The 24,892-nt window shown below is 36.5% G+C and overlaps 1 protein-coding gene across 6 annotated transcripts in view; it reads left to right on the top strand.

Moving 5' to 3' along the window:
- The window catches only part of NR3C1 (nuclear receptor subfamily 3 group C member 1), a 125,764-nt gene that overhangs the window by 3,635 nt on the left and 97,237 nt on the right, over positions 1-24,892 (top strand). For all 6 annotated transcript variants that reach the window (XM_060093560.1, XM_060093558.1, XM_060093563.1 and 3 more), the window contains exon 2: positions 68-1,279. In XM_060093560.1, the coding sequence (XP_059949543.1) occupies positions 81-1,279 (1,199 nt within the window). In that variant the 5' untranslated portion in view covers positions 68-80. The remainder of the gene's footprint in view (positions 1-67; positions 1,280-24,892) is intronic.

Raw genomic sequence — 24,892 nt, 5'->3', positions numbered from 1 at the left:
CTAATCGGATCACAGAGATAATGTGATTTTATAGCTTATTAAGTCCCCCTCTCTTTTTTTTTGGTAGCTGATACTCACTGATGGACCCCAAGGAATCATTAAGCCCCCCCAGTAGAGAAGAAATACCCAGCAGTGTGCTTGGTCGAGAGAGGGGAAATGTGATGGACTTCTATAAAACCCTAAGGGGAGGAGCTACTGTGAAGGTTTCTGCATCTTCACCCTCACTGGCTGCTGCTTCTCAGGCAGACTCCAAGCAGCAAAGACTTTTGGTTGATTTTCCAAAAGGCTCCGGAAGCAATGCGCAGCAGCCAGATCTGTCCAAGGCAGTTTCACTCTCAATGGGACTGTATATGGGAGAGACAGAGACAAAAGTAATGGGAAATGACCTGGGATTCCCACAGCAGGGCCAAATGAGCCTTTCCTCTGGGGAAACAGACTTTCGGCTTCTGGAAGAAAGCATCGCAAACCTCAATAGGTCGACCAGTGTTCCAGAGAACCCCAAGAATTCAGCATCAGCTGCTGCCTCTGCTGCCCCCACAGAGAAGGAGTTTCCAAAAACTCACTCTGATGTATCTTCAGAACAGCAAAATTTGAAGGGCCAGACTGGCACTAATGGGGGTAATGTGAAGTTGCATACCACAGACCAAAGCACCTTTGACATATGGAGGAAAAAACTCCAGGATTTGGAGTTTTCTTCTGGGTCCCTAGGTAAAGAGACAAGTGAGAGTCCTTGGAGCTCAGACCTCTTGATAGATGAAAACTGTTTGCTTTCTCCTTTGGCAGGAGAGGATGATCCATTCCTTCTGGAAGGAAACTCAAAAGAGGACTGTAAGCCTCTTGTTTTACCGGACACTAAACCTAAAATTAAGGATAATGGAGATCTGATCTTATCAAGCCCTAACAGTGTGCCACTGCCCCAAGTGAAAACAGAAAAAGAAGATTTTATCGAACTCTGCACCCCTGGAGTAATTAAGCAGGAGAAACTGGGCCCAGTTTATTGTCAGGCCAGCTTTTCTGGAGCAAATATAATTGGTAATAAAATGTCTGCCATTTCTGTTCATGGTGTGAGTACCTCTGGGGGACAGATGTACCACTATGACATGAATACAGCATCCCTTACTCAACAGCAGGATCAGAAACCTATTTTTAATGTCATTCCACCAATTCCTGTTGGTTCAGAAAATTGGAATAGATGCCAAGGATCTGGAGATGATAACTTGACTTCCTTAGGGACTTTGAACTTCTCCGGTCGATCGGTTTTTTCTAATGGCTATTCAAGGTAAGATTAATGCTTTCTGTTTCTTGAGAATGGTACATTTAAGATCAATTGATAGATTTAAATATTCATTTATTTGAATGTGTTCGACAACAATTCAAGTGCTTTTTCATGTGAATCAGTTTAAGCGGGCTCTTGAAAGTAGGCATGGTAGAAAACCTAAGTGATTGGTCTGTACAAAACCCTTCCCAGTTTTTTTTTTTCCCCTGAAATAATGGTATTTAGTATCCCATTGGCCAGTAACTGAAATTTTTATGTAAACATTTAGAAGAATACTGTTCATTAACAGGTGTCTTTAGTAAAAACTATGTAAATTCAAGGGGGTATAATGTTTAGAAATATATATTTATTGTGCATATTTTTTAAGCTGTTTTAGAACATGCTCTTACACTATGATGAAAAACACCTGTAATACCTCACGTAATCAAACGTTGTGCTGTATTTGTACATTTGTGAAGTGTTAGCCTGAGGAGACTGAAGGGTTAAAAATTAGAAGTACTAACAATGAACCCTTTTCTTGAAACTGAACCTTGAAGAATCTGAGTTCTGAGATTGCTAAAGCAGTGCAGTCAGTGCACAGTGTACCTGACGAGAGTATTAGACGTGGGACTTGCCCACAGAGTTCCTGACCTAAAGCAGATAAGTTGTGTCTGCTAATTGGTCTCTTTAAGAAAGGAATTGGTGGCAACACGGTGCTTGATTTTACTTTAAAATGTTCTTACAAGTTCTCAAGTATATAGCTGATGGCCTACATTGTTGAGCTTCAGTCTCAGCTATGTTTGATTTGTTTCTCTGTCTCCTTTTTTCTCCATCATTTATAAGTATATTGACATTTCCGTTTGACCTCAAAAAGGTCTGTTAAAATGTAATTACCAGGAGAAAGTTCTAAATGTAGGTGTATCTTCCTAGGGGTTAAGTTCTCTATCCTGCACCCCCACCCCCAGTTCAGATAAATGTATATCACATTTTAGGTGTGAAGGAAAATATAAAAATGTTATTGTAGAGACACAAGATTGATTAATCAGTGGGTTTTTTTGAGGGGGGAGGAAGGGCATAGTAGACACAGTGATTTCTTTGTATGTAAGTACTGTAAGTTCTTAAATATTCGTGATAGTCACTGTTCACATTAACTAGTCATTGAAGATTTTATTTAAAACTCTCTTTAAAAATGCTTTTTCTATTAAAGGTATATTCTAATACTGAGGTGTCTCTTTTCTTTCCTCTTTAAGTAGGAAGCTTTGCTTGTTGGGGAAAAAATTTAGACTTAGATTTAGGCTATGTTCTGTTCCTTTTAAAGGCTTAGATGTTTCTTATCAAAAGAAAAATCCTTGGTTCTTGTGTGTCTTAACGTAAACTACCTACTAATCTATTATTAAAATAATAATTATCTTTTACTTAGAACACTTCAACTTTTTATTGCTATCATTCTGAATTGAAGGTTTAAAATGTTTTCAGTAAGGAGATTTGAGATGTTATCGCATAAGCTGTTGTGTTTAAATGTTAAAAGACATGCTGTGTTTTAAATTTTTCAATCTCAAATTTTTGGCAGTGGAATTCATGATTGAATGTGCTTGTTTGTCTTGAAAGAGTAAGTACAGTTGGTTTGACTAAGCTTTCTGTAGGAAACTTAAATTGATTTATAAAACATGTAATTGTACAAAGAAAAATCATATATCTTAGGAAAAGCTTGGTGGTGATTAATGCTTTTTGTTCTGATAATCAGCATGGTAATGTTATCATTTTCCTTACTATAAAAAAGGCATGGAACAAGAACTTATCATTTTCTATTCACAGTGAACTTTCATTAAGCCCTATAGAATCTAGGATCTGGAGAATAAGTCTTAGATGAATATAGTTATCCTTAAATCATTAAAGAACATTTAAATACTTTTTCTAGTAGTTTATAATATTTAAAGTGTGTCAGCCTCTTAACAGCCATATGATGGTAGACAAAGCAATGATAATGTGGCTCTTTCAAGATTCTTTAATATCCAGTGAAATGATTATTTTATGCCAATGTGTGATTTGGAATTATAATCAGTAGTTTGTGTCCTAATGAAAAGGTATAATATCTTTACAGGATAGTTTGAGAAAGTTTGAAAATTTTGTACCTTATGGGATTAACACTGGGAACTGTGATTACCCAGAACAAAGCTTCTTCCAAATAAATTGAAACAATGTTTCTTTTTTACCATCATTGAATTAGCCTGTTGTTTCCAAACAATAGCCTTGATATAACTAAAATTGATTGCTTTCTCTTCTCTATATGTTACTTTGGTAACAGCCAAACATTAAGACCAGTGACCCTGAGTAATCAGCAGGTAAATCAACATGTTGAGACCACAACTATACTGAATACTGACTTTCTGAATTTCGATATAGAAATATTAAATCCACTAATAACTTGCATTCTATTTAAGTTTTTTTAAAGCAAAAATTGTAATTTGACTTTTTAAGATGTCACCTAAAATTGCTTTTTCTTAGTATGCTTGAAAAAAGACACTTTACACTCTGTTTTGGGAGGGAAGGCAGTTCCTTCTGATGTGTCTACATAGCACAACATCCAGTTACTACGTTAAATTGTAAAATTATGAGTGTCATGATTGAGTATAGTAAAGTATTTTTTTTAAGGTTTAAGTTCGTTGATAGTAAAACGAGAAACCTTATTGATACTCAAATACATTCTTTAAGTAAAACGAACTGGCCATTCTACCTTAATATGCTTTTTAAATTCTGAAATTCAGTAAATTTAACATAAACTTGTAACATTGATGAAGGCAGATTTCTGCATGATTTGATTTTCAGCATTGTTTCACTTGAGCATTAATGGTGAAACTGTTGAAAAGAGGCAAAGAAGTAAATGGTTTCAGGTGGAATTAGAGCTTTTATTGGGATTATGTTGAAACTTTAGTATTAAAAAGTTGATCGTTTTCTGAAGGGTATGATTATTGGAGAGAAAGAATGATGCAAGATGAATTTGTAAATTCAGTTTAGGGCTCTGTTGGTTGCCATTTAATGAAGCTATGAAACTTTATGTAGATTTTAACATCTCATTATTAATTGCACCTATGTCTAATTTTATTAACATAATGCAAATGAAGACCTGTACAAGCACAGGATGAGTGAAGCAAATTCTGTCCCTTTTTCATTTTTCTTATTAACATCATGTTGAATGTTTTCTCAGAGAAGGGAGGCATAAAGAAGAGATTTTTATTGATTTTCCCCCTTTTTAATGGATACTTTCTTTACTTCCTTTTTCCTCTCCTTCCAAAGGTTCTGGCAGTGAGTGTTTCAATCAGTGTCTTTTTTAACCTTAATGTTTCTGATATTCACTCATAAAACGATTTCTGGATGTTAAAGGAGATTTGCTTTTGGCTCTTTGTTTATCTTTAGCTTTATGATAATCTTTTCCTTTTTTTAAAACCCTGTACTTCTTTATGGCTATATTATTAGTAAAAAAAAAAAAAAAAAAAAAAACCCACAAGGTAAAACACATTGTGTATTCAGGTGTGTCAATTTAGTGTGGAATGACTCCAGTACAGAAATGTGTGATTAGCCTGTGGTCAGATTTTATTGAAATTACTCCTTGTGATGTTTCTTTGGCTATTCCATTATATTTTTATAACTGATAAAATCATTTATATTATAATGCTGTTTTGGTTTTATCTATTGATGTTACAGATATTTTAGTTAATCTGACCACTTTCAATATTATGTTGACTGTTTATAAATTTCATGAAAGACCTATTCTGAAACATACCTTCCATAAATGTAGCTTAAATGCAAATTGTAATAGTAGTAAAATTCATATGTGTGTAGAGTCACTTTAGGGGCTTTTTGAGATTTTAGTGAAGGAGAGATTGGATCAAAAGGGTTTATTTTAGTATGAGTGGCTAATGTGAAAGAACATCTGTATTAATTGGTTGATTATAAGTCATAATCCACTCTGACCTGCAGGTGATTGAAATAAGCTAGTTGTTAGGAAATCTTAATTTACATTGGGTTTAAAATAAGCCTGGGGCATGTTTCTTAAAACCCACTTTTTCTTACTTTTAAGATCACACCTAATTTTACTGAGCAGTAAGTTCTCATTATGTACTACTGTTTATCTGAGCAAATTAAATAGACAAAATACGTTTGTGCCTAATAGCATTTACCCTTCTGAGGAATCCTGGTAATTGTGTAATGCCGTTTTTACAGGTATTTGCCAAATTAATGGGCACTTACTTCCATATTTCTGAGTCAAGGAAAATGTATATTGGTAAATCGTGTTGCAAAAGAATTTTCAAGAAATATTTTGTTGAAGTAAACTATAACTGAAAAAAATCAACTACTTATTGACCTTTATAGAAGTGTTTAAAAGCCCATGCTCTCCTTATTTCTGTAATTTCAGAGAGCCAACTGCTCTCATTTCCTTCTGGCTTGTTCTACTCGTGTTTTGTATTTTCAAGTAAATAAAAATATTCTTATGGGGATCTTCCATTTAGGGGAAAAAAAAAAGAAAAGATCTGTTAAGTGTTCCTCTCTCTTTGAATTGTGCATGATCATTTTTATGTTAACTTGGATTAGAGTGTGAGTTTTAATGGTAATTTTTGTATTGATTTTACCCAGTAAGTTATATTTTAGAAAGTAAGCAATTTTATAGTGGTTCAAAAATTAGTTGTAGAGAGTGATTTCAACCCCCAAGCACCTAATTTTGACAGGTTGCCTTTTTATTCCTCACTGCCGTCACAAATGTCCCTTGAATACGGGTTTCCAGTGGAGTTTGTGAATTAAAGGGTATTGGGGGAAGGGAGGCAAGAGAGGGAGGGGCAGTGGAGATGTGGAAAGGTGGAAGATAAGTTTAGAAACATCAAGAGCAATTCCGAAAACCAACAATTTGGATCAGCTGTCATGAAGTCAGAGGACTAAAAAAAGAAAAATTTAGGGCTGTGTTTATGTGCAAAGGATTGCATTAACCAGGATTACAATTTAGTTTCTTTTATTTGAGGTAAAAATCTAAAGCTAATTGTGGCAATATAACCCTGATGTTTATAGGATTACGTTGTTGTCTTTTGCTATACTTTATTACCAAAAAAATAAAAGATGGAATGGAAATTTTAATTCCTTTTAGATTATTTCAGCTAAGATCAAGTTCATATTTTCCCCATGTTTATAGGCTATTTAATCAATAAAAATTTAATTACTGGCATGTAGTTGAAACAATTATGATGTGTTATGTTGGTATAACCACTTTATATTTCCTAGTGCACTTTGACATACACTGTCATCTGACTATGGAGTACAACCCTCTTCTTTAGTAATGTATTTCCATGGGTTGCATATTTTTCTGCTGGAATGTTAAGGAAATAAGTTCTTATTTATGTTACATATATATAATAAATTATGGGATTCTGCAATTGCCAGATGGTCATTTAAACTATTTATATTGCAATATGGTCCTTAAAGCCAATTATTTTGAATGGAAATGTGTCATCACCTAATCTTATCTCTGGGCCAGTTTAAATATTAATGACTTATCTTAGTAGAGCTGCATGCTTAAACATACTTTTCCAGAGTAACTCAAATATTAATTTTGAGTGCTTTAAAACTTTTTTTCTTTTGAGCAAGTTTCAGCGAGATTAAAAATGTCTATAATACAACAAATTTAGTGAAAGCCTCTTATTTTAGAATTTTTTTCATTCACGCTGTTAGCGCTCCAAAAATATCTGTGGGGAGAGAAAGGTTTAATGATATGATTAGTTGTAAATGTTTAGCACATTATCTTACATTGAATTTTTATTTTTTTAACAATTTGAGAGTTCAACTTAAGTATGCAGTGTTTAGGACATACAGTCTATTGCAATAAATGTTAACTTTTCTTTTTATAATAAAATTAACCTTTATTCTAGTTGATTTCATAATTATTCTTAATATTTAGCTGTGGCTATTATGAAAGTATATTTGATAGCCAATTTTTTAAAGCTATTGTGAAATGACATCTAACTTAGTACATGCTTTATTATTTCATGCTGGTTGGGGCAATGCAATGACTTATGACCTTATGATTGTCACATGTTGAACTTTAAAGCTCTACCGGTTTGCTATGGACACTTTTACTTCGTTGTTTTAATGTTTTTGTGCTTTTGTAATTATTGAGGATAAGGGTTTTCTTAATTTTAAGATGATATAAATTGCAAGTTTGGTGTTTTTTTTTAATCTTCAAATCCCTTCCAAACAATTTAATTTAGTTATTCAATAGTAGAAATAGCAGAAGGAACTAGACTAAAAATTAGAAGACTTGAGTTCTAAGGCTGAGCTGAACCAATCTATGACCTTGAGTAATTAGGTGTTTTAGAGTCAAAATATTTTCTTTACAATTATATATGAATTATTTTCAAAACGTGTGTGTACTTCTGTTTCTAAAATTCTGCAATCTTCTTAACCTATTGTTTTAGTGAAGGAGGCAACTGGGGTAGGGAATGATATACTAAAACTGGGTCTTTGTACATTATCAAGAAGTACAAGACAAGAATGAACGCAGATTTGGTATTTTTATGAAATAATAATTTAAAATAATGTAGTTGATGGTACATAGAAAATAATATGTAAACACTGTTGTTGGTAGAGCCAGAGAGGTGGGGCTCTTAGGTTCTCAAAGCTTGCTTTCTATGTTTGGTACAATGATTTTATTTTATTTTATTATTTTTTTTTAATATATTTATTTATTTATTTATATTTTTTTGCGGTACACGGGCCTCTCACTGTTGTGGCCTCTCCCGTTGCGGAGCACAGGCTCCGGACGCGCAGGCTCGGCGGCCATGGCTCACGGGCCCAGCCGCTCCGCGGTATGTGGGATCTTCCCGGCCCGGGGCACGAACCTGCATGGCCTGCATCGGCAGGCGGACTCTCAACCATTGCGCCACCAGGGAAGCCCTGGTACAATGATTGTAGATGAGAGCTTAAAGGGAGTTGAGAGCTCATCTACTCCCCACACTCTCATTTCTGAGATGAGGAAATGAGACCTATAGAAAGTGTCTAGAGAAAGATCACAGAATTAGTTAGTGGTATCACACTTTGAATACCTAATTCTCAATAGTCTAAGCTCCTCAGAAGGCTTCTCTCAACATCTAGTCTCTAGTTGTAGAGATCTGAAACATAATACAGATTAGGCAGGTATTCTATGAAAGTTAACTTTGATGTTAACTATATTATCCATATTCTTTCCTATATATTTTTAACCTTAAAAATCTTAGGAAAAAAGATTATTAAAAATCTTTAATATAATTTTGTGGCACCACTATGCTAAGGACTTTGTATGCATTCATCTCATTTAAACCTCTTAACAATCCTATGAAGATTTTTAATTCTAGTTTCTATATTGTTAATGATTCTGTCCATAGCTTTGTAGTATTGAAGGCAGCTGTTATTTACCTTAATTTTATAGGTGGGGAAATTTGAGACATTTAAAGAAAAAGAGAAAAAAGTAGGAATACTTAATAGTGATCTGAAGGGAAATATTTGATACTGTGTTAGAAATCCCTCTTGGATCTTTAATAATTTTTATTTGTCATCAATGAATTTTTAAACACTATATTGACTATAATGAATACCAAAATTTATCCTAAGTTCATAAATTTGGGAGAATTATGAAGCTCATTTGACTTTATTTACTAACTTTTTTCTTTTTGATAAAGTGGTTGAAAAAAACTGCAGAAAAATTTAGTGGATTAAACCAAAGATATAAATCTCTTTAGATAACAAAGAACTAAGTACAGAAACACATCAAGTGGCAGTTTCTTATCACTAAACACATACAGTGGGCTGGTGTCGGTGCAGTCTATGGGTACTAGGTTTCTTTGTTTTTTTGGTTTTTTTTACGCGGGCCTCTCACTGTTGTGGCCTCTTCCGTTGCGGAGCACAGGCTCCAGATGCGCAGGCTCAGTGGCCATGGCTCACGGGCCCAGCCGCTCTGCGGCATGTGGGATCTTCCCAGACCGGGGCACGAACCCATGTCCACTGTATCGGCAGGCGGACTCTCAACCACTGTGCCACCAGGGAAGTCCTGGGTACTAGGTTTTGAATATAATCTAAGAAGAAATGTTTTTAAAGGAAAGGTAAGAAAAATAGGTGAAATAATCTCTAATTCAATATATTAGGGATGAGTGATCCTTTAATTGATAATATTTAACAAGATAATAATCACTTAACAAGACTGTGCAGTGCTTTGGGGGTACCAAAGACATTATTTGAAAGAGAAAAGAGAATCTGGAAGAAAAAGTTAGAACTAAGAAATCCATGGAAGAAGAAAAAGGAAGTTCTAAACGCCAGTTCCAGTGTCTGGTTGAATCTGATTTTTCTAATGCCTAAGTGCTTCTGTATGAATACTGGGAAATATATAAGCAGCCTAGTTACACTGTGTTAATAGGTGGACCAGCCACAAAGGCCTGTCCTAGGAAGGGAATTCTTGAGATGGGTGGAGTGGGAGGTTAACTACAACATCTCAAAGGTCCTTCTAACTGCCTCGGCAGCAGCAAACACTTACTGAGCTAGGCATTGGGCATCCGGAGATAAAGAAGAGAAATATCCCCAACCGCGACTTCACAGATCTTCTCGAGATCTTCATACTTGTTCCACCCTGCCTCCCACTGCACCCCACCCCACAACTTTCCACATCCATTTTGCTTTTTGAAATGTCCACTTACCCCAGAAGGCATAACTGAAACTTCATAGAGGAGGAGAGTGTGTGGATGCATGGGAAACAGGAGTTGATTCAGTTATTTGGAATAAAAAGGCGGTAACAAGGAGTCTGAGACAGATGGAAAGAATGAGCTGATTAGATGAGGAATGAGTAGTTGGGAATGAGCCAGCAGGAGACTTCGTCACCTGTGGAGGAAACTGATCTGTACAGTGTTGTCATCCTATACGTTATGTGATATAAGACAAGGAGAAAACATGATTTGCATGCTTAGTGCATAACCTCAGGTTATGCCCCCTTGGTGTAAGACTTTCTTTTTCTTCTAGTCACTTAAGAATTATCTCCTTACTCTCTAGAAGAAGCATAATCCTCTTTTTAGGTCCCCTGATGCATTTTATGCCTGGGAACATTTTCCTCCCGGATATCTACATGGCTCTTTCTCTCACTTTATTTAGGTCTCCACTTAAACATCAGCTCCTAAGAGAGACGTCTCTGACTGCTTTATCTGAAATAGTAGCATCTTTCACATACTCTTCCCTTCCCCTCAACATTATATACCTAATTGTTTGTGTCTTATCTGCTCACCTGCTGAAATCTAAGCTCCATAAGAGCAGTGATATTGTCTGCCTTGCTTATTCCTATATCCCAGCAAGTCAGAGAGTGTCTAGCACATAGTAAGACCTCAAAAAATACACGTTGAATGTATGAATAAACAAACTTGACATATAAACTAAGATGTATAAGGATGGATTGCACTCCTGTCTTTCCAGAGAAAGGAAATGTCAGCAGATAGTATCACTGAGAGAGATGATAGCCCAGGTTATCTTCTCCAGATAGGAAACAGGTTTTAAGATGGATAAGTGCTTATGTATCCAGAGACAAAGTGTACATAAAGAATTTTATTTTTAATTGTTGTCAGCCTTTAAGTTTGCTCTAAGACTTTGAAATGAATTGCTTTTTCACAGTGTTTTACAACAACTCTGGTACATTTACCATTGAACAAATTAGGGTAACCAAAGGTTTGAAATGAAGAGTTTGAGGTTTGGCTTTTTCAAATTTATCCTGCTTAAGCTAGTAACCTTTTGTAGCTTTCATCTTTATGTTTTTCACTTGTTTAAGAATTGAGGTTATGCTTGCAGACATCTAATGTATACATTTGTGTTGATTTGTCTAGACAAGTCAGGCAAGAAATCAATTTGCCCATTTTTCAGATAACTGTGTGTACAATGACTGAATACTCCAAGAGAGGAGGTATCTTATTTTTGCTTGAACTTCCCAATTATCGTTCTTCAGCTTATTTAGATTTGACTTGCTCTACCTATAGTTTTGACTTCTTCTATCTATGGTATATAGCAGCAATTCAAAGTTAGTAAGATAAGTTATCTCTTCTACTAAGAGTGGTAGGAGAGTTCAACCTAATATGGTAAAGACGGTCACAGAAAAGAGAAAACGTAAGGTAAGTAGGTATTAGCTAAAGCCAGAAAATCAGATGTGGTCATTTAAGAATGAACTGCTTTAGTATTCAGGAAAAAAAGAGGGGAGGACCAAGGACAGTGCTCTGGAAGGCATCCAAAGAGAGCAGCCACAAAAGGTAATGAATAGCTGGAGAATTAGGAGACAACAACTTTAAATTGGGGCGGGAGAGAGCAGTATATGCTGTCAAGTCAACTAGGGTAGAAGAGAGAGAACAGAATATCATAAATATGAGAGACGGTTGTTGAAGCCAGTCTTTAAAATATATAAACATTCTCAGAAGTCAAAGAGAAATCAGTGAAATCCTAAATGGAACAACAACACAACTAGATTTAATTTAGTTATTTAAATTCAGAAAGAAAGGAAGAAACCCTAAGTTTGAGATCTTAATCAGTCTTTCAAGTTTAGATGAAAATATTGAAGTGGATAATAAGAAACATGCTTGTGAGACCACAAAGACCCTGACACTGGGTTGGGAGTAAGAGACAAAGGCAGGAAACCAGGAGGGAATTAAGTTTCTGTTCCCGGAGAAGCCAGCACAACAGAAAAACAAAAACCAAAAAAAACTGGCCATACCCTAGTTCAAATTGACTGCAACACTGCTTTCACTATTATTCCCCTAATCAAAAAATGTCTGTGATTCTGTTATTTATAGCATTGTGGTTCTCCATCTTCTTTCCACCACAACCCATACGCCAAATAGCAGCCACATGGATACTCCAGAACCCTTGGAGACTGTGGGTTATGCACAATTCATGCAGCTGTATCCTGATCTATCATATCCAGGAAAGCACATCTGAGTGTAACTGAGATCACAGGATAGTCTGTGAATTGGCTCTTTTAAAGATTGTTTTTGTTTATTACTATTTTCACAGATGCCTTTTCAAAATTTACAAAAATAATGTGTTTATTCCCTTCAGCAAAATTATACCAAGAAAATTTAATAAACTTTTCTTCATTGTCTCTCCTTTCCTCTTTCTTCCTTCCTTTCCTTTCCTGTTTCCCCTTATCTTCCACATTTCTGTATAATCATGTAAGCATACACACGCACATATAAAGGGTTCTGGGTTGTTTGTTTTTAAATAAGAATAGGATCATCATATGCCAGTTTCTCTGCAGTTTGCTTTTCTAACAGTACACTCTGAACATCCTTCCAGATAAACAGATGTAGATCCCATTCTTTTTAATTAGTTGTACAATGTTCCATTCAGGTTGTTTCATGATTTTTGCCACTACAAACAAGGCTGCAATAAACACCCTTTTCTATGTATCCTTACAAATAGCAACTTTGTTTCTAAACATAGATTCCCCCAAAGTAGGGTTGCTGAGTCAAGGGTATATACACTTATATTTTTGACAGGTATTTCCAAATTACTTTTCACAAGGATTACAGCAAATCAGTCTAAGCTGGCAGTGTTTTTACTTTATAATGAAAATACATAAATCATTATTAATAACAGATTCCTTGCCACAAATCCTAAAATTGATCACAACATACCAGTGTGCCATATGATGTAGCTGAGGACTACTGCAGTCTGAATTCAGCCTCATCCTCTCTGCTTTTAACATTGTGTAACCTTCTAGACCAGTTTGATGCCCACTCACTTTGTACACTTTCCTTTATGTAGCCCAGCCCATAGCAACCTCTTCCTTCATCTGATGGTATCCAATGGCAACTACTGACCATACAGGTTTTTATACCTAAGTCAGTGCTACAGCACATAGTAGGTGTCCAATAACTATTTGTTGGATTAATACTGTTTTCTTTATTTATTATTTATCTCTTCAACTAGATCCATTCTTTTAAGACAAGCAAAGCTAATGCTACAGCACTTAGCACTTAAGATACTCAATTTAGGTTGGCTTTTTAAACAAAGAACCACAGAGAAGAAGAGCAAATAATGTGGTTTTACCTTTAGTCATATATTTTACCCCTTTTAGGGCAAATTGGAACTGTAAGAATCCAGTACCAGCAATAACAGTAACAACATTTGTGTTCAGCAGTTACTATATGCAAGGCACAAGTCGAGCTGCAAAGGATACAGCAGCGAGCAAGGCCAGTGTTGTTTCTGTCTTTGTGAAGCTTATGGTCTTATGGATGTTACATTTAAAATATTTGTAGGTAGAAAAAAAAAAGATAAAATATGTGTAGGAAATGTTAAAACAATGGTGTCCAATTTCAGGCTCTTTCCAGCAGAGGCTGTGGAATATTTATCTATTCATTCAACATTTAGTGCCAATTCTGCCAGACACTGAAGAGAAAGCCCAAAGGCAGCCAGGCCTTTGCTGGGAGACAGCAAACTAACCAGGGTGACTGCTTGTTGGTGATAGACCTGTTTCCCAAACTAGCTTCACCGTTTCTGTATCTGTGTATAGCAGCAAAGGAATAGACAGAGTAGTTAATGTTAGCGTGTACTCTAGGGGCATTCCTTGTTCAGGAAGGGTGCCAATCCCCATCACTACCTAAAACACAAACCACCAAGGAGTGTGCTCCTGTCATTCACTTCAGCGGAAGCCAGTCTTTCTGTCCAGTCCTCACTTTTCATATGAGGAAACAAAGGCCAAGTACAGTTAGTACAGTACTGTGGGTAAGAATTAGGACTCTGCAGTCAAATTCTCTGGGTATGACTGTTTAACAGTTGTGTGACCTTGAGCAAGTTTGTAACCCTGTAAGCCCTCAGTTCCCTCACCTTTAAAATGGGCACAATGAGATAATGGGTATAAACCTCATAGCACAGCGTCTGGCCGTTGTAAAGTACTTGCGAACTGTTAGCTAATTTTAGTGACATGGCTAAGATTAGACAGCTCCTTAAATGCCAAAGGTTCCTGCTTGAGAACTGTGTCCATTATGCCATACCATTGCTATTCGTAAGCTGTCTTTAATTGAGGTAATTCTTAAACTAGCTTCATTATGATCTTAACTTTCAAACTAAGTAATTATAGTTACGTAATGGAGACTTTCACCTCTGGTACCATTGTCAGATTTTTTGGCCATAAGTTTGAAGAGGAACTGAAAAATGCATATGTGATGGATGTTTTGTTAAATTGAGTGCAGAGTGCTTCCTTCCCTTCTGGCTCCCTCTCCACTGCGTCCTCCCTCCCCACCACGCTCCTCCACTCTGAGTCACTCTTCCACTACTTGAACCTCTTAGGAACTCCGTTAAGGTAAATCAGGATAATTGTCTGAAGAAGAGCAATCCTCTCATGTCTTGACCAACTTCTGCGATTTTATAAGTAAGTTCATTGCTTCTATCATCTGATCTCTTCATGTATCTTTAGCTTCTTCTTAAAGAGGATATTAACTCTCTAAAAGTCATATTACAGTATTAAGTTTCTACCTCTTCAGAGAGGGACTTTAAGAAAATAGTTTTTTAATGATTCAAAATGAATTAAATCTCACCATTAAAAGGACTTTTACTTTCTGGGTGTAGATTTCCAAATACCTCATTGTTCATGTTGATATCTAAATTTATTATATTTCAACAAGCTTTTCCGTGTTGGAGCCATCTTTCAGGAGCAACTTTGTTTCCCTTTCTCTGCTTTCTCAAAGTGAATTTGTTTGATAGCTGTATCAGGTAGCACTTGCTCTATAACAAACCATCCCCAAATTTAATGCCTTTAAAATAATAACCATTTTTTTCCCCTCATGAGTCTTCAGGTCAGCTGGGCAGTTCTCCTGATCTGGCCGGGCTCAGCTGATTTCAGCTGGGCTCACTCAGTGTGTCTGTGGCAGCTGGCTGGTTGACTGTAGTGATGAAGGCTGACAGCCATGTCTCATTATCCAGCAGGCTCTCCAGAGCTTATTCAGAGTGTACCAGCAGGGCTCCAAAAGAACCAGCAGAAGCATGCAAAGCTTCTTCAGGCCTAGACTTATTTCTACCTATTGTCAAAGGTTCTATTGGTCAAAGCAAGTTATAAGTCCAGGTCAAGATTCAGGCAGGAGGGACAGGAGCCACGAAGTTACACTGCAAAGGGCATGACTAGAGGGAGGGGCCTCTCTTACGTTGTGTCCCTATAGTTATGGAATTGGGTGGATTTGAAATTGTGATCCTTCGGTTGGTGATATTCTAATTGCTTATGAAACTTGCCCAGGGTAGAAAGGCAGAGTCATTGTGACCAAAAGGATAAAAGCCTGGAATTCAGAGACTGAGGTTCAAATTCCAGCTCTATCACTTATTTCTGCAGTCCTGCACAACTTACTTACCCTTCCTGGTAGGCACTCAGTAATGGTTGATTCACCTGAATTTCATATTCTTTATGTGTAATTTATTAGAAAGAAAGGGTTAGGTTAGGTATCTGCTAAGTACTTAAATAATTGCTTTTATTCATGCAAGATAAAAATTGCTTTTATTCCTGGCTCCCATACTCTACTCAAGGTGTAAGACTCAGTTACTTCTTTGGAATAAAAAGAAAGGAAAGCGTGTTAGGGAAGGGAAGAGGAATATTTGACTAATTGTGGCCTCAAAATGAAGTGACCATTCACTGGGGAATTTCCCTATAAGAAAAGAATGGCTGAGACCCATAGTTAAGAGAGAAAAATCCATAGGTCTCTTTGGGTAGGATTCACTGTGTCGTGGGGTGAGAGTTGTAACATTAGACACAATCCAAATCTACATTTTAAAAAAAGAATTCTGGCCCCTCTTAGACACACTGGGTGCCTTCACATCAGATTGGGGAACTGTCATACCTAAATCAGGTATTACATGAGATAGGGAAAAGAACAGTATCATCCCACATTAACAGTTCTAAGTAGACTGCTTTTAAAAAATTAAAGGAGCCACCTAGAAATAAAATCACATGAATTCTTTTCCTTGTGTTGAAAATAGTTGTCGTATTGGGTAGCAACTAGACACAAATCTCTCTATCCTACTAGTAGGAAATAGAAAAGGTCACACACACACAAACACACATACATATGGTAAAATTAAATTAGCTCAACTCACACAAAGAGCCAGGTATTTCAGAATCCAGACAATCAGAAATGTTAGCTGGAGTTCTTATTGCCTCTTCTAGGAGGGTACCGGGTACATGTTCTCAAAAACTGAAAACTGAGACTGAACCACCTGTGGCATTAGCTAAGGGTGTGAACACAAGTCAGGTGATTTGTTTGGAAGGACAGTTACTTGGAAAGAAGAAAATTTTGTCAGGCTTGTAAAGTTCAGTACTCAGAAGTGGATGGTCATAAAGAGATGGCAGTAGAAGAGTGTTTCTCCCCCCTAGTACCTGCTGATCACGTGGGTCACTAAGTGTATTACTGAGGACCTTCCACCTGTTCAGTGTTGCACTTGTGCTTCAGGGAGGGTGGAGAAATCATATTCTTCCTGATCTCAAAGGAGCCTCCATCTAGCTGGGGAGACAGGATGTAGATCCATAAAGTAATTAAGAAACAATGAACTGTAGCAGGTGCTGAAGAGTGTTCCAGGGCAAGACGGGAGAAGGTGAGATAGAAAGAATCCTGTAGAAGAGGAGGCTCCCTTAATGTAGATCTGTAGGGCCTCCAAGTCCTTATCTGAGAACTTATCTAAGGTTCCTTACCACTCTTAGCAATCAAATTGCTACTGCATTTGTGAGACATAGAAAGGCTGTGCTTAACCCTTTCAATTTTTCAGTTTATTTCTCCCACTTCTCCTGTGCGTCAAGTATGAGAACTTTTTCAGCTTCCTGTAATCATCTAAGTTTACTCTCTTTTTCCTCTACACCTTTCAACTTTCTACTGGGTAAGGACTTTACCTGTTGTGCCTTAGAAAAATTCTAATTGGCACAGACCTAATTTCAGGAAGCCTCACTTGAAAGCTAAATAACACTGAGGGTTTCCAAAACTGATAGAGCACTGTGCCTCCTTTAAAAGGGGAAAAATAGCGAAAAGTTGCAAAATACCAAACCCTGCCCTGTTTTTGCATCTCTCAAATATTCATCCAGAGACCATTAAGAAATTAACATGAATTTTTTTGAAATAAGGATTTTTTTTCTTAGTTTTTTAAAAAAGCACTTTACACGTTACTCTTTTATTCCTCTTTCATTAATCAATTGGGCAAATAATGATAGTTCTCAGAGAAGTAGATTGACAGAAATTAAGTGGCGGTGTGCTATTATGATAGATGCTGATCTTTTGATTACTTTTGATATTTTTTGTGCTTTCCAGAAGTTGACAATTTGCTTGTAATTGAAAGTACATGATCTTCAATTCTTTAAAATATTTTAAAAATTGGAGTAACATTCTAATTTGTAAAATATGTGTGTATATATAAAAATTTTGTCTCTTAAAAATGTATCACAGACATCTTCTATGTCAAACAAATCTTCTTTCTTTTTTCTTAATTTTTATTGGAGTGTAGTTGATTTAGTGTTGTGTTAGTTTCAGGTGTACAGCAAAGTGAATCAGATACACACACACACACACACACACACACACACACACACACACTCTTTTTTACATTCTTTCCCCATATAGGCCATTACAGAGTATTGAGTAGAGTTCCCTGTGCTACATAGTAGGTCCTTATTAGTTATCTATTTTATATATAGTGGTATATACATGTCAGTCCCAATCTTCCAATTTATCCCTCCACCCCACTCTTACCTCCTGGTAAGTTTGTTTTCTACATCTGTAACTTCTTCTGTTTTGTAGATAAGTTCATTTGTACCCTTTTTCGATTCCACATATAAGTAATATCATATGATACTCGTCTTTCTCTGTCTGACTTACTTCACTCAGTATGACAATCTCTAGGTCCATCCATGTTGCTGCAAATAGCATTATTTCATTCTTTTTCATGGCTGAGTAATACTCCATTGTAATTACTCCACTTCTCTATCCATTCCTCTGTTGATGGACATTTAGGTTGCTTATGTCCTGGCTATTGTAAATAGTGCTGCAATGAACATTGGGTGCATGTATCTTTTCAGATTATGGTGTGCCCACGCACAGCAACAAAGACCCAACTCAGCCAAAAATAAATAAATTAAATTAAAAAAAAAAAGAAAAAAGAATAGGTGGGATGACTAGACTTTCTTAGCTGAAAGAGTGAGGGCCTGAGAAGGATTTTGGATAAGTTCAAATATAGCTGCTGACCTGATGTCAGCCTGAAGTCTGGCAAGGTACTGTGTTGAATCTAGCATCTCCCTGCATGATTTAGAATATTGGAAAGTTAAACAACATAAATATTGAGGAGTGAACAAACGTTGGGAAAAGACAATAAAGGCAGCGGCATATTTTATATATTAATAGAGTGGCTTAAATAAGACAGTTGTAGAAGCTGAAAGACAGGAAAGAAAAAAATGAATCTATGTGATACCTTGAAAACACATTTTTCTGTTTTACCATAGGTACCTTTTTTTTTCTCAAGGTAACAGTAGTGTTTTCTTTTTTTTAATTGCACACGTCTGTAAACCTAATTAATAGGTTTTTTCTATTCTTTTTTTATACAGCAGGTTCTTATTAGTGATCAATTTTATACACATCAGTGTATACATGTCAATCCCAATCGCCCAAGTCAGCACACCACCATCCCCACCCCACCGTGGTTTTCCCCCCTTGATGTCTATACGTTTGTTCTCTACATCTGTGTCTCAACTTCTGCCCTGCAGACTGGTTCAGCTGTACCGTTTTTCTAGGTTCCACATATATGCATTAATACACGATATTTGTTTTTCTTTCTGACTTCACTCTGTATCACAGTCTCTAGATCCATCCACATCTCAACAAATGACCCAGTTTTGTTCCTTTTTATGGCTGAGTAATATTCCATTGTATATATGTGCCACATCTTCTTTATCCATTCATCTGTTGATGGGTATTTAGGTTGCTTCTATGACCTGGCTATTGTAAATAGTGCTGCAGTGAACATTGGGGTGCATGTGTCTTTTTGAATTGTGGTTTTCTCTGAGTATATGCCCAGTAGTGGGATTGCTGGATCATATGGTAATTCTATTTTTAGTTTTTTAAGAAACCTCTATACTGTTCTTCATAGTGGCTGTATCAATTTACATTCCCACCAACAGTGCAAGAGGGTTCCCTTTTCTCCACTGCCTCTCCAGCATTTGTTATTTGTAGATTTTCTGATGAAGCCCATTCTAACTGGTGTGAGGTGATACCTCATTATAGTTTTGATTTGCATTTCTCTAATAATGAGTGATGTTGAGCAGCTTTTCATGTGCTTCTTGGCCATCTGTATGTCTTCTTTGGAGAAATGTCTATTTAGCTCTTCTGCCCATTTTCGGATTTGTTTGTTTGTTTTTTTAATATTGAGCTGCATGAGCTGTTTATATATTCTGTAAATTAATCCTTTGTCTGTTGATTCATTTGCAAATATTTTCTCCCATTCTGAGGGTTGTCTTTTCGTCTTGTTTATGGTTTCCTTTGCTGTGCAAAAGCTTTTAAGTTTCATTAGGTCCCATTTACTTGTTTTTGTTTTTATTTCCATTACTCTAGGAGATGGATCAAAAAAGATCTTGCTGTGATTTATGTCAAAGAGTGTTCTTCCCATGTTTTCCGCTAAGAGTTTTATAGTGTCTGGTCTTACATTTAGGTCTCTAATCCATTTTTTTTCCATATAATTATAGAGTATTTATTTATGGAATAAAGGACCAGCTAACAGTATAATCTACACTAAAGCCATGATAATTCTTCATGAACTTAGTTGGGAGTTATCCAGAGCTCTTCTGGGAGTTATTCTGCAAAGCAACTCCATTATCTTCTGACAGATCAATAATGTGAACCATCATAAAGGGTGTTTCAAGAGTCTGGCTAGTGAACTTCATTTCCATTTTGCTCTGGATCAGTGGTTCTCAAACTTCAGTTGCATCAGAATTACTTGGAGAGTTCGTTAAAACACGGATGCTGGGACTCATCCCCAGAGTTTCTGCTTTAGGAGTCATGGGATGGGGCCTAAGAATCTCCAGTTCTATTAAGTTCCCAGATGTTGCTGCTGCTGTTGGTTGAGGTCCACACTTTGAAAAACATTGTTCTAGTACACAGTTAACATGCATGGAAGATACCTAGTCTACATTTCTAAGTTGGCCAGCATCCAGGGAATTTCAGGGGTCTTCCAAATGCCATCAACTCTACTGAAGCTCTCTAAAGAACCCATGAAGCTCCAGACATCTCACAAACCCTTTGGACTTCTAGATAAAGATGTAAACATATGAAAAACCCAGAGGTAGGGGGGATTACACTTCTTAAGTATCTAGGAAAGCTTCAGGCCCTTGGAGGCTCTGCTGACTTTTGAGTCCAGATCATAGGGTTATCCTGCAGCCTACCTAATTATATACTTGGTCCAGTTGATTTTGTTTTGACTTAATTCTCCCAAGCAGACCAGACCCTATAATACTTTTAGCATCTCGCCCCTGCCCAATTATGCCTTTCTAATATTACAGGCCTATTACATATACTCTTAAATTCACAGCCGTTTCAGTGAGTTTTATGATGATTATAATTTGCTTTCCAGTCCCTTTTTTTACACACACACACACACACACACACACACACACTGTATTTTATTTTTACAAGAGATAAATAAACTGACACCAAGCATTGTAAATGGATGACCACAACAAAAGCAACAATGATTGCAATTACCAAACACGAAACACACTCATACCATGCCATAATATTGACATTCAGTCCAGTAATCGTCCACTGTAACAGCTCCTTTACTTTGCTGTGAAAATTTATTTGTATATTTTTTGCCTCTGAGTCCTTATGGTATTTTTTTTTATTCAAACAGAAAGTCACAAATGTTATAATCATCCTCATCAGTTCACTCAGTCCCATGTAATTAATTTTTTTATCTTGATCTTTTGTTAGCACTTTTATGAATTCATCAGTTTTCCGTTAGAGTTCTGAAAATGCTTATTCATTCAGTTCAGCAGTATAGTCAGTTACCAGAAACCTGTACTTGTCAGAGTCTTTTCCATGAATTCCTTGAAGATGAAACCCTTTTATAGGAACATGTTTGAAAAAGCATCAGAGTACACCCAGAACTGTCTGTAAATGACAAAAGACTTTAAAATGACCACGGTTAAAGATTTGATGAAAGTTCATAATAATGCAATTGACAAGGAAATTTAGTTATTTCTGAGGTATACATTTTAAAGTAATAACTAGAATTATGACTTATAACATTATACCAGAACATATAAGATTTTTAGAAATTTCATGTAATGTCTGAAACATTTATATTAATAGATTTCCATACAAATAACCCAAAGAAAGTACAGTGTTAGTTGTTTTTGTTTGTTTTTTTATACTGCAGGTTCTTATTAGTCATCAGTTTTATACACATCAGTTATACATGTCAATCCCAATCGCCCAATTCAGCACACCACCATCCCCACCCCACCGTGGTTTTCCCCCCTTGGTGTCCATAGGTTTGTTCTCTACATCTGTGTCTCAACTTTTGCCCTGCAGACCGGTTTAGCTGTACCGTTTTTCTAGGTTCCACATATATGCATTAATATACGATATTGGTTTTTCTCTTTCTGACTGACTTACTTCACTCTGTATGACAGTCTCTAGATCTATCCATGTCTCAACAAATGACTCAATTTCGTTCCTTTTCATGGCTGAGTAATATTCTACTGTATATATGTACCATAACTTCTTTATCCATTCGTCTGTCAATGAGCATGTAGGTTGCTTCCATGACCTAGCTATTGTAAACAGTGCTGCAGTGAACATTGGGGTGCGTGTGTCTTTTTGAATTGTGGTTTTCTCTGGGTATATGCCCAGTAGTGGGATTGCTGGATCATATGGTAATTCTGCTTTTACTTTTGTAAGGAACCTACATACTGTTCTCGATAGTGTCTGTATCAATTTACATTCCCACCAACAGTGCAAGAGGGTTCCCTTTTCTCCACTCTCTCTCCAGCATTTGTTGTTTGTAGATTTTCTGATGATGCCCATTCTAACTGGTGTGAGGTGATACCTCATTGTAGTTTTGATTTGCATTTCTCTAATAATGAGTGATGTTGAGCAGCTTTTCATGTGCTTCTTGGCCATCTGTATGTCTTCTTTGGAGAAACGTCTATTTAGTTCTTCTGCCCATTTTTGGATTTGGTTGTTTGTTTTCTTAATATTGAGCTGCATGAGCTGTTTATATATTCTGGAAATTAATCCTTTGTCCGTTGATTCATTTGCAAATATTTTCTCCCATTCTGAGGGTTGTCTTTTCGTCTTGTTTATGGCTTCCTTTGCTGTGCAAAAGCTTTTAAGTTTCATTAGGTCCCATTTACTTGTTTTTGTTTTTATTTCCATTACTCTAGGAGATGGATCAAAAAAGATCTTGCTGTGATTTATGTCAAAGAGTGTTCTTCCCATGTTTTCCTCTAAGAGTTTTATAGTGTCCGGTCTTATATTTAGGTCTCGAATCTATTCTGAGTTTATTTTTGTGTATGGTGTTAGGGAGTGTTCTAATTTCATTCTTTTACATGTAGCTGTCCAGTTTTCCCAGCACCACTTGTTGAAGAGACTGTCTTTTCTCCATTGTATATCTTTGCCTCTTTTGTCATAGATTAGTTGACCATAGGTGTGTGGGTTTATCTCTGGGCTTTCTATCTTGTTCCATTGATCTATGTTTCTGTTTTTGTGCCAGTACCATATTGTCTAGATTACTATAGCTTTGTAGTATAGTCTGAAGTCAGGGAGTCTGATTCCTCCAGCTCCGTTTTCTTCCCTCAAGACTGCTTTGGCTATTCGGGGTCTTTTGTGTCTCCATACAAATTTTAAGATGATTTGTTCTAGTTCCGTAAAAAATGCCATTGGTGGGCTTCCCTGGTGGCGCAGTGGTTGAGAGTCCGCCTGTCGATGCAGGGGACACGGGTTCGTGCCCCGGTCGGGAGGATCCCACATGCCACGGAGCGGCTGGGCCCGTGAGCCATGGCCGTTGAGCCTGCGTGTCTGGAGCCTGTGCTCTGCAACGGGAGAGGCCACAACAGTGAGAGGCCCACATACTGCAAAAAAAAAAAAAAAAAAAGCCATTGGTAATTTTATAGGGATTGCATTCAATCTGTAGATTGCTTTGGGTAGTATAGTCATTTTCACAATACTGATTCTTCCAGTCCAACAACATGGTATATCTCTCCATCTGTTGGTATCATCTTTAATTTCTTTCATCAGTGTCTTAGAGTTTTCTGCATACAGGTCTTTTGTCTCCCTAGGTAGGTTTATTCCTAGGTATTTTATTCTTTTTGTTGGGAGTGTTTCTTTAATTTCTCTTTCAGATTTTTCATCATTAGTGTATAGGAATGCAAGAGATTTCTGTGCATTAATTTTGTATCCTGCAACTTTACCAAGGTCATTGATTAGCTCTAGTAGTTTTCTGGTGGCATCTTTAGGATTCTCTATGTATATAGTATCATGTCATCTGCAAACAGTTTTACTTCTTCTTTTCCAATTTGTATTCCTTTTATTTCTTTTTCTTCTCTGATTACCAAGGCTAGGAGTTCCAAAACTATGTTGAATAATAGCAGTGAGTGTGGACATCCTTGCCTTTTTCCTGATCTTAGAGGAAATGCTTTCAGTTTTTCACCATTGAGAATGATGTTTGCTGTGGGTTTGTCATATATGGCCTTTATTATGTTGAGGTAGGTTCCCTTTATTCCCACCTTCTGGAGAGTTTTTTATCATAAATGGGTGTTGAATTTTGTCAAAAGCTTTTTCTGCATCTATTGAGATGATCATATGGTTTTTATTCTTCAATTTGTTAATATGGTGTATCACACTGACTGATTTGCATATATTGAAGAATCCTTGCATCCCTGGGATAAATCCCTCTTGATCATGGTGTATGATCCTTTTAATGTGTTGCTGGATTGTGTCTGCTAGTATTTTGTTGAGGATTTTTGCATCTATATTCATCAGTGATATTGGTCTGTAATTTTCTTTTTTTGTAGTATCTTTGTCTGGTTTTGGTATCAGGGTGATGGTGGCCTCACAGAATGAGCTTGGGAGTGTTCCTTCCTCTGCAACTTTTCAGAAGAGTTTGAGAAGGACGGGTGTTAGCTCTTCTCTAAATGTTTGATAGAATTCACCTGTGAAACCATCTGCTCCTGGACTTTTGTTTGTTGGAAGATTTTTAACCACAGTTTCAATTTCATTACTTGTGATTGGTCTGTGCATATTTTCTGTTTCTTCCTGGTTCCGTCTTGGAAGGTTATACCTTTCTAAGAATTTGTCCATTTCTTCCAGGTTGTCCATTTTATTGGCATAGAGTTGCTTGTAGTACTCTCTCATGATCTTTTGTATTTCTGCAGTGTCTGTTGTAACTTCTCCTTTTTCATTTCTAATTTTATTGATTTGAGTCCTCTCCCTCTTTTTCTTGATGAGTCTGGCTAATGGTTTATCAATTTTGTTTATCTTCTCCAAGAACCAGCTGTTAGTTTTATTGATCTTTGCTATTGTTTTCTTTGTTTCTATTTCATTTATTTCTTCTCTGATCTTTATGATTTCTTTCCTTCTGCTAACTTTG

This window comes from Mesoplodon densirostris, chromosome 3 (assembly GCF_025265405.1).
Source record: "Mesoplodon densirostris isolate mMesDen1 chromosome 3, mMesDen1 primary haplotype, whole genome shotgun sequence".
Classification (NCBI taxonomy): domain Eukaryota; kingdom Metazoa; phylum Chordata; class Mammalia; order Artiodactyla; family Ziphiidae; genus Mesoplodon; species Mesoplodon densirostris.
This window is presented reverse-complemented; position numbering and strand designations above follow the sequence as displayed.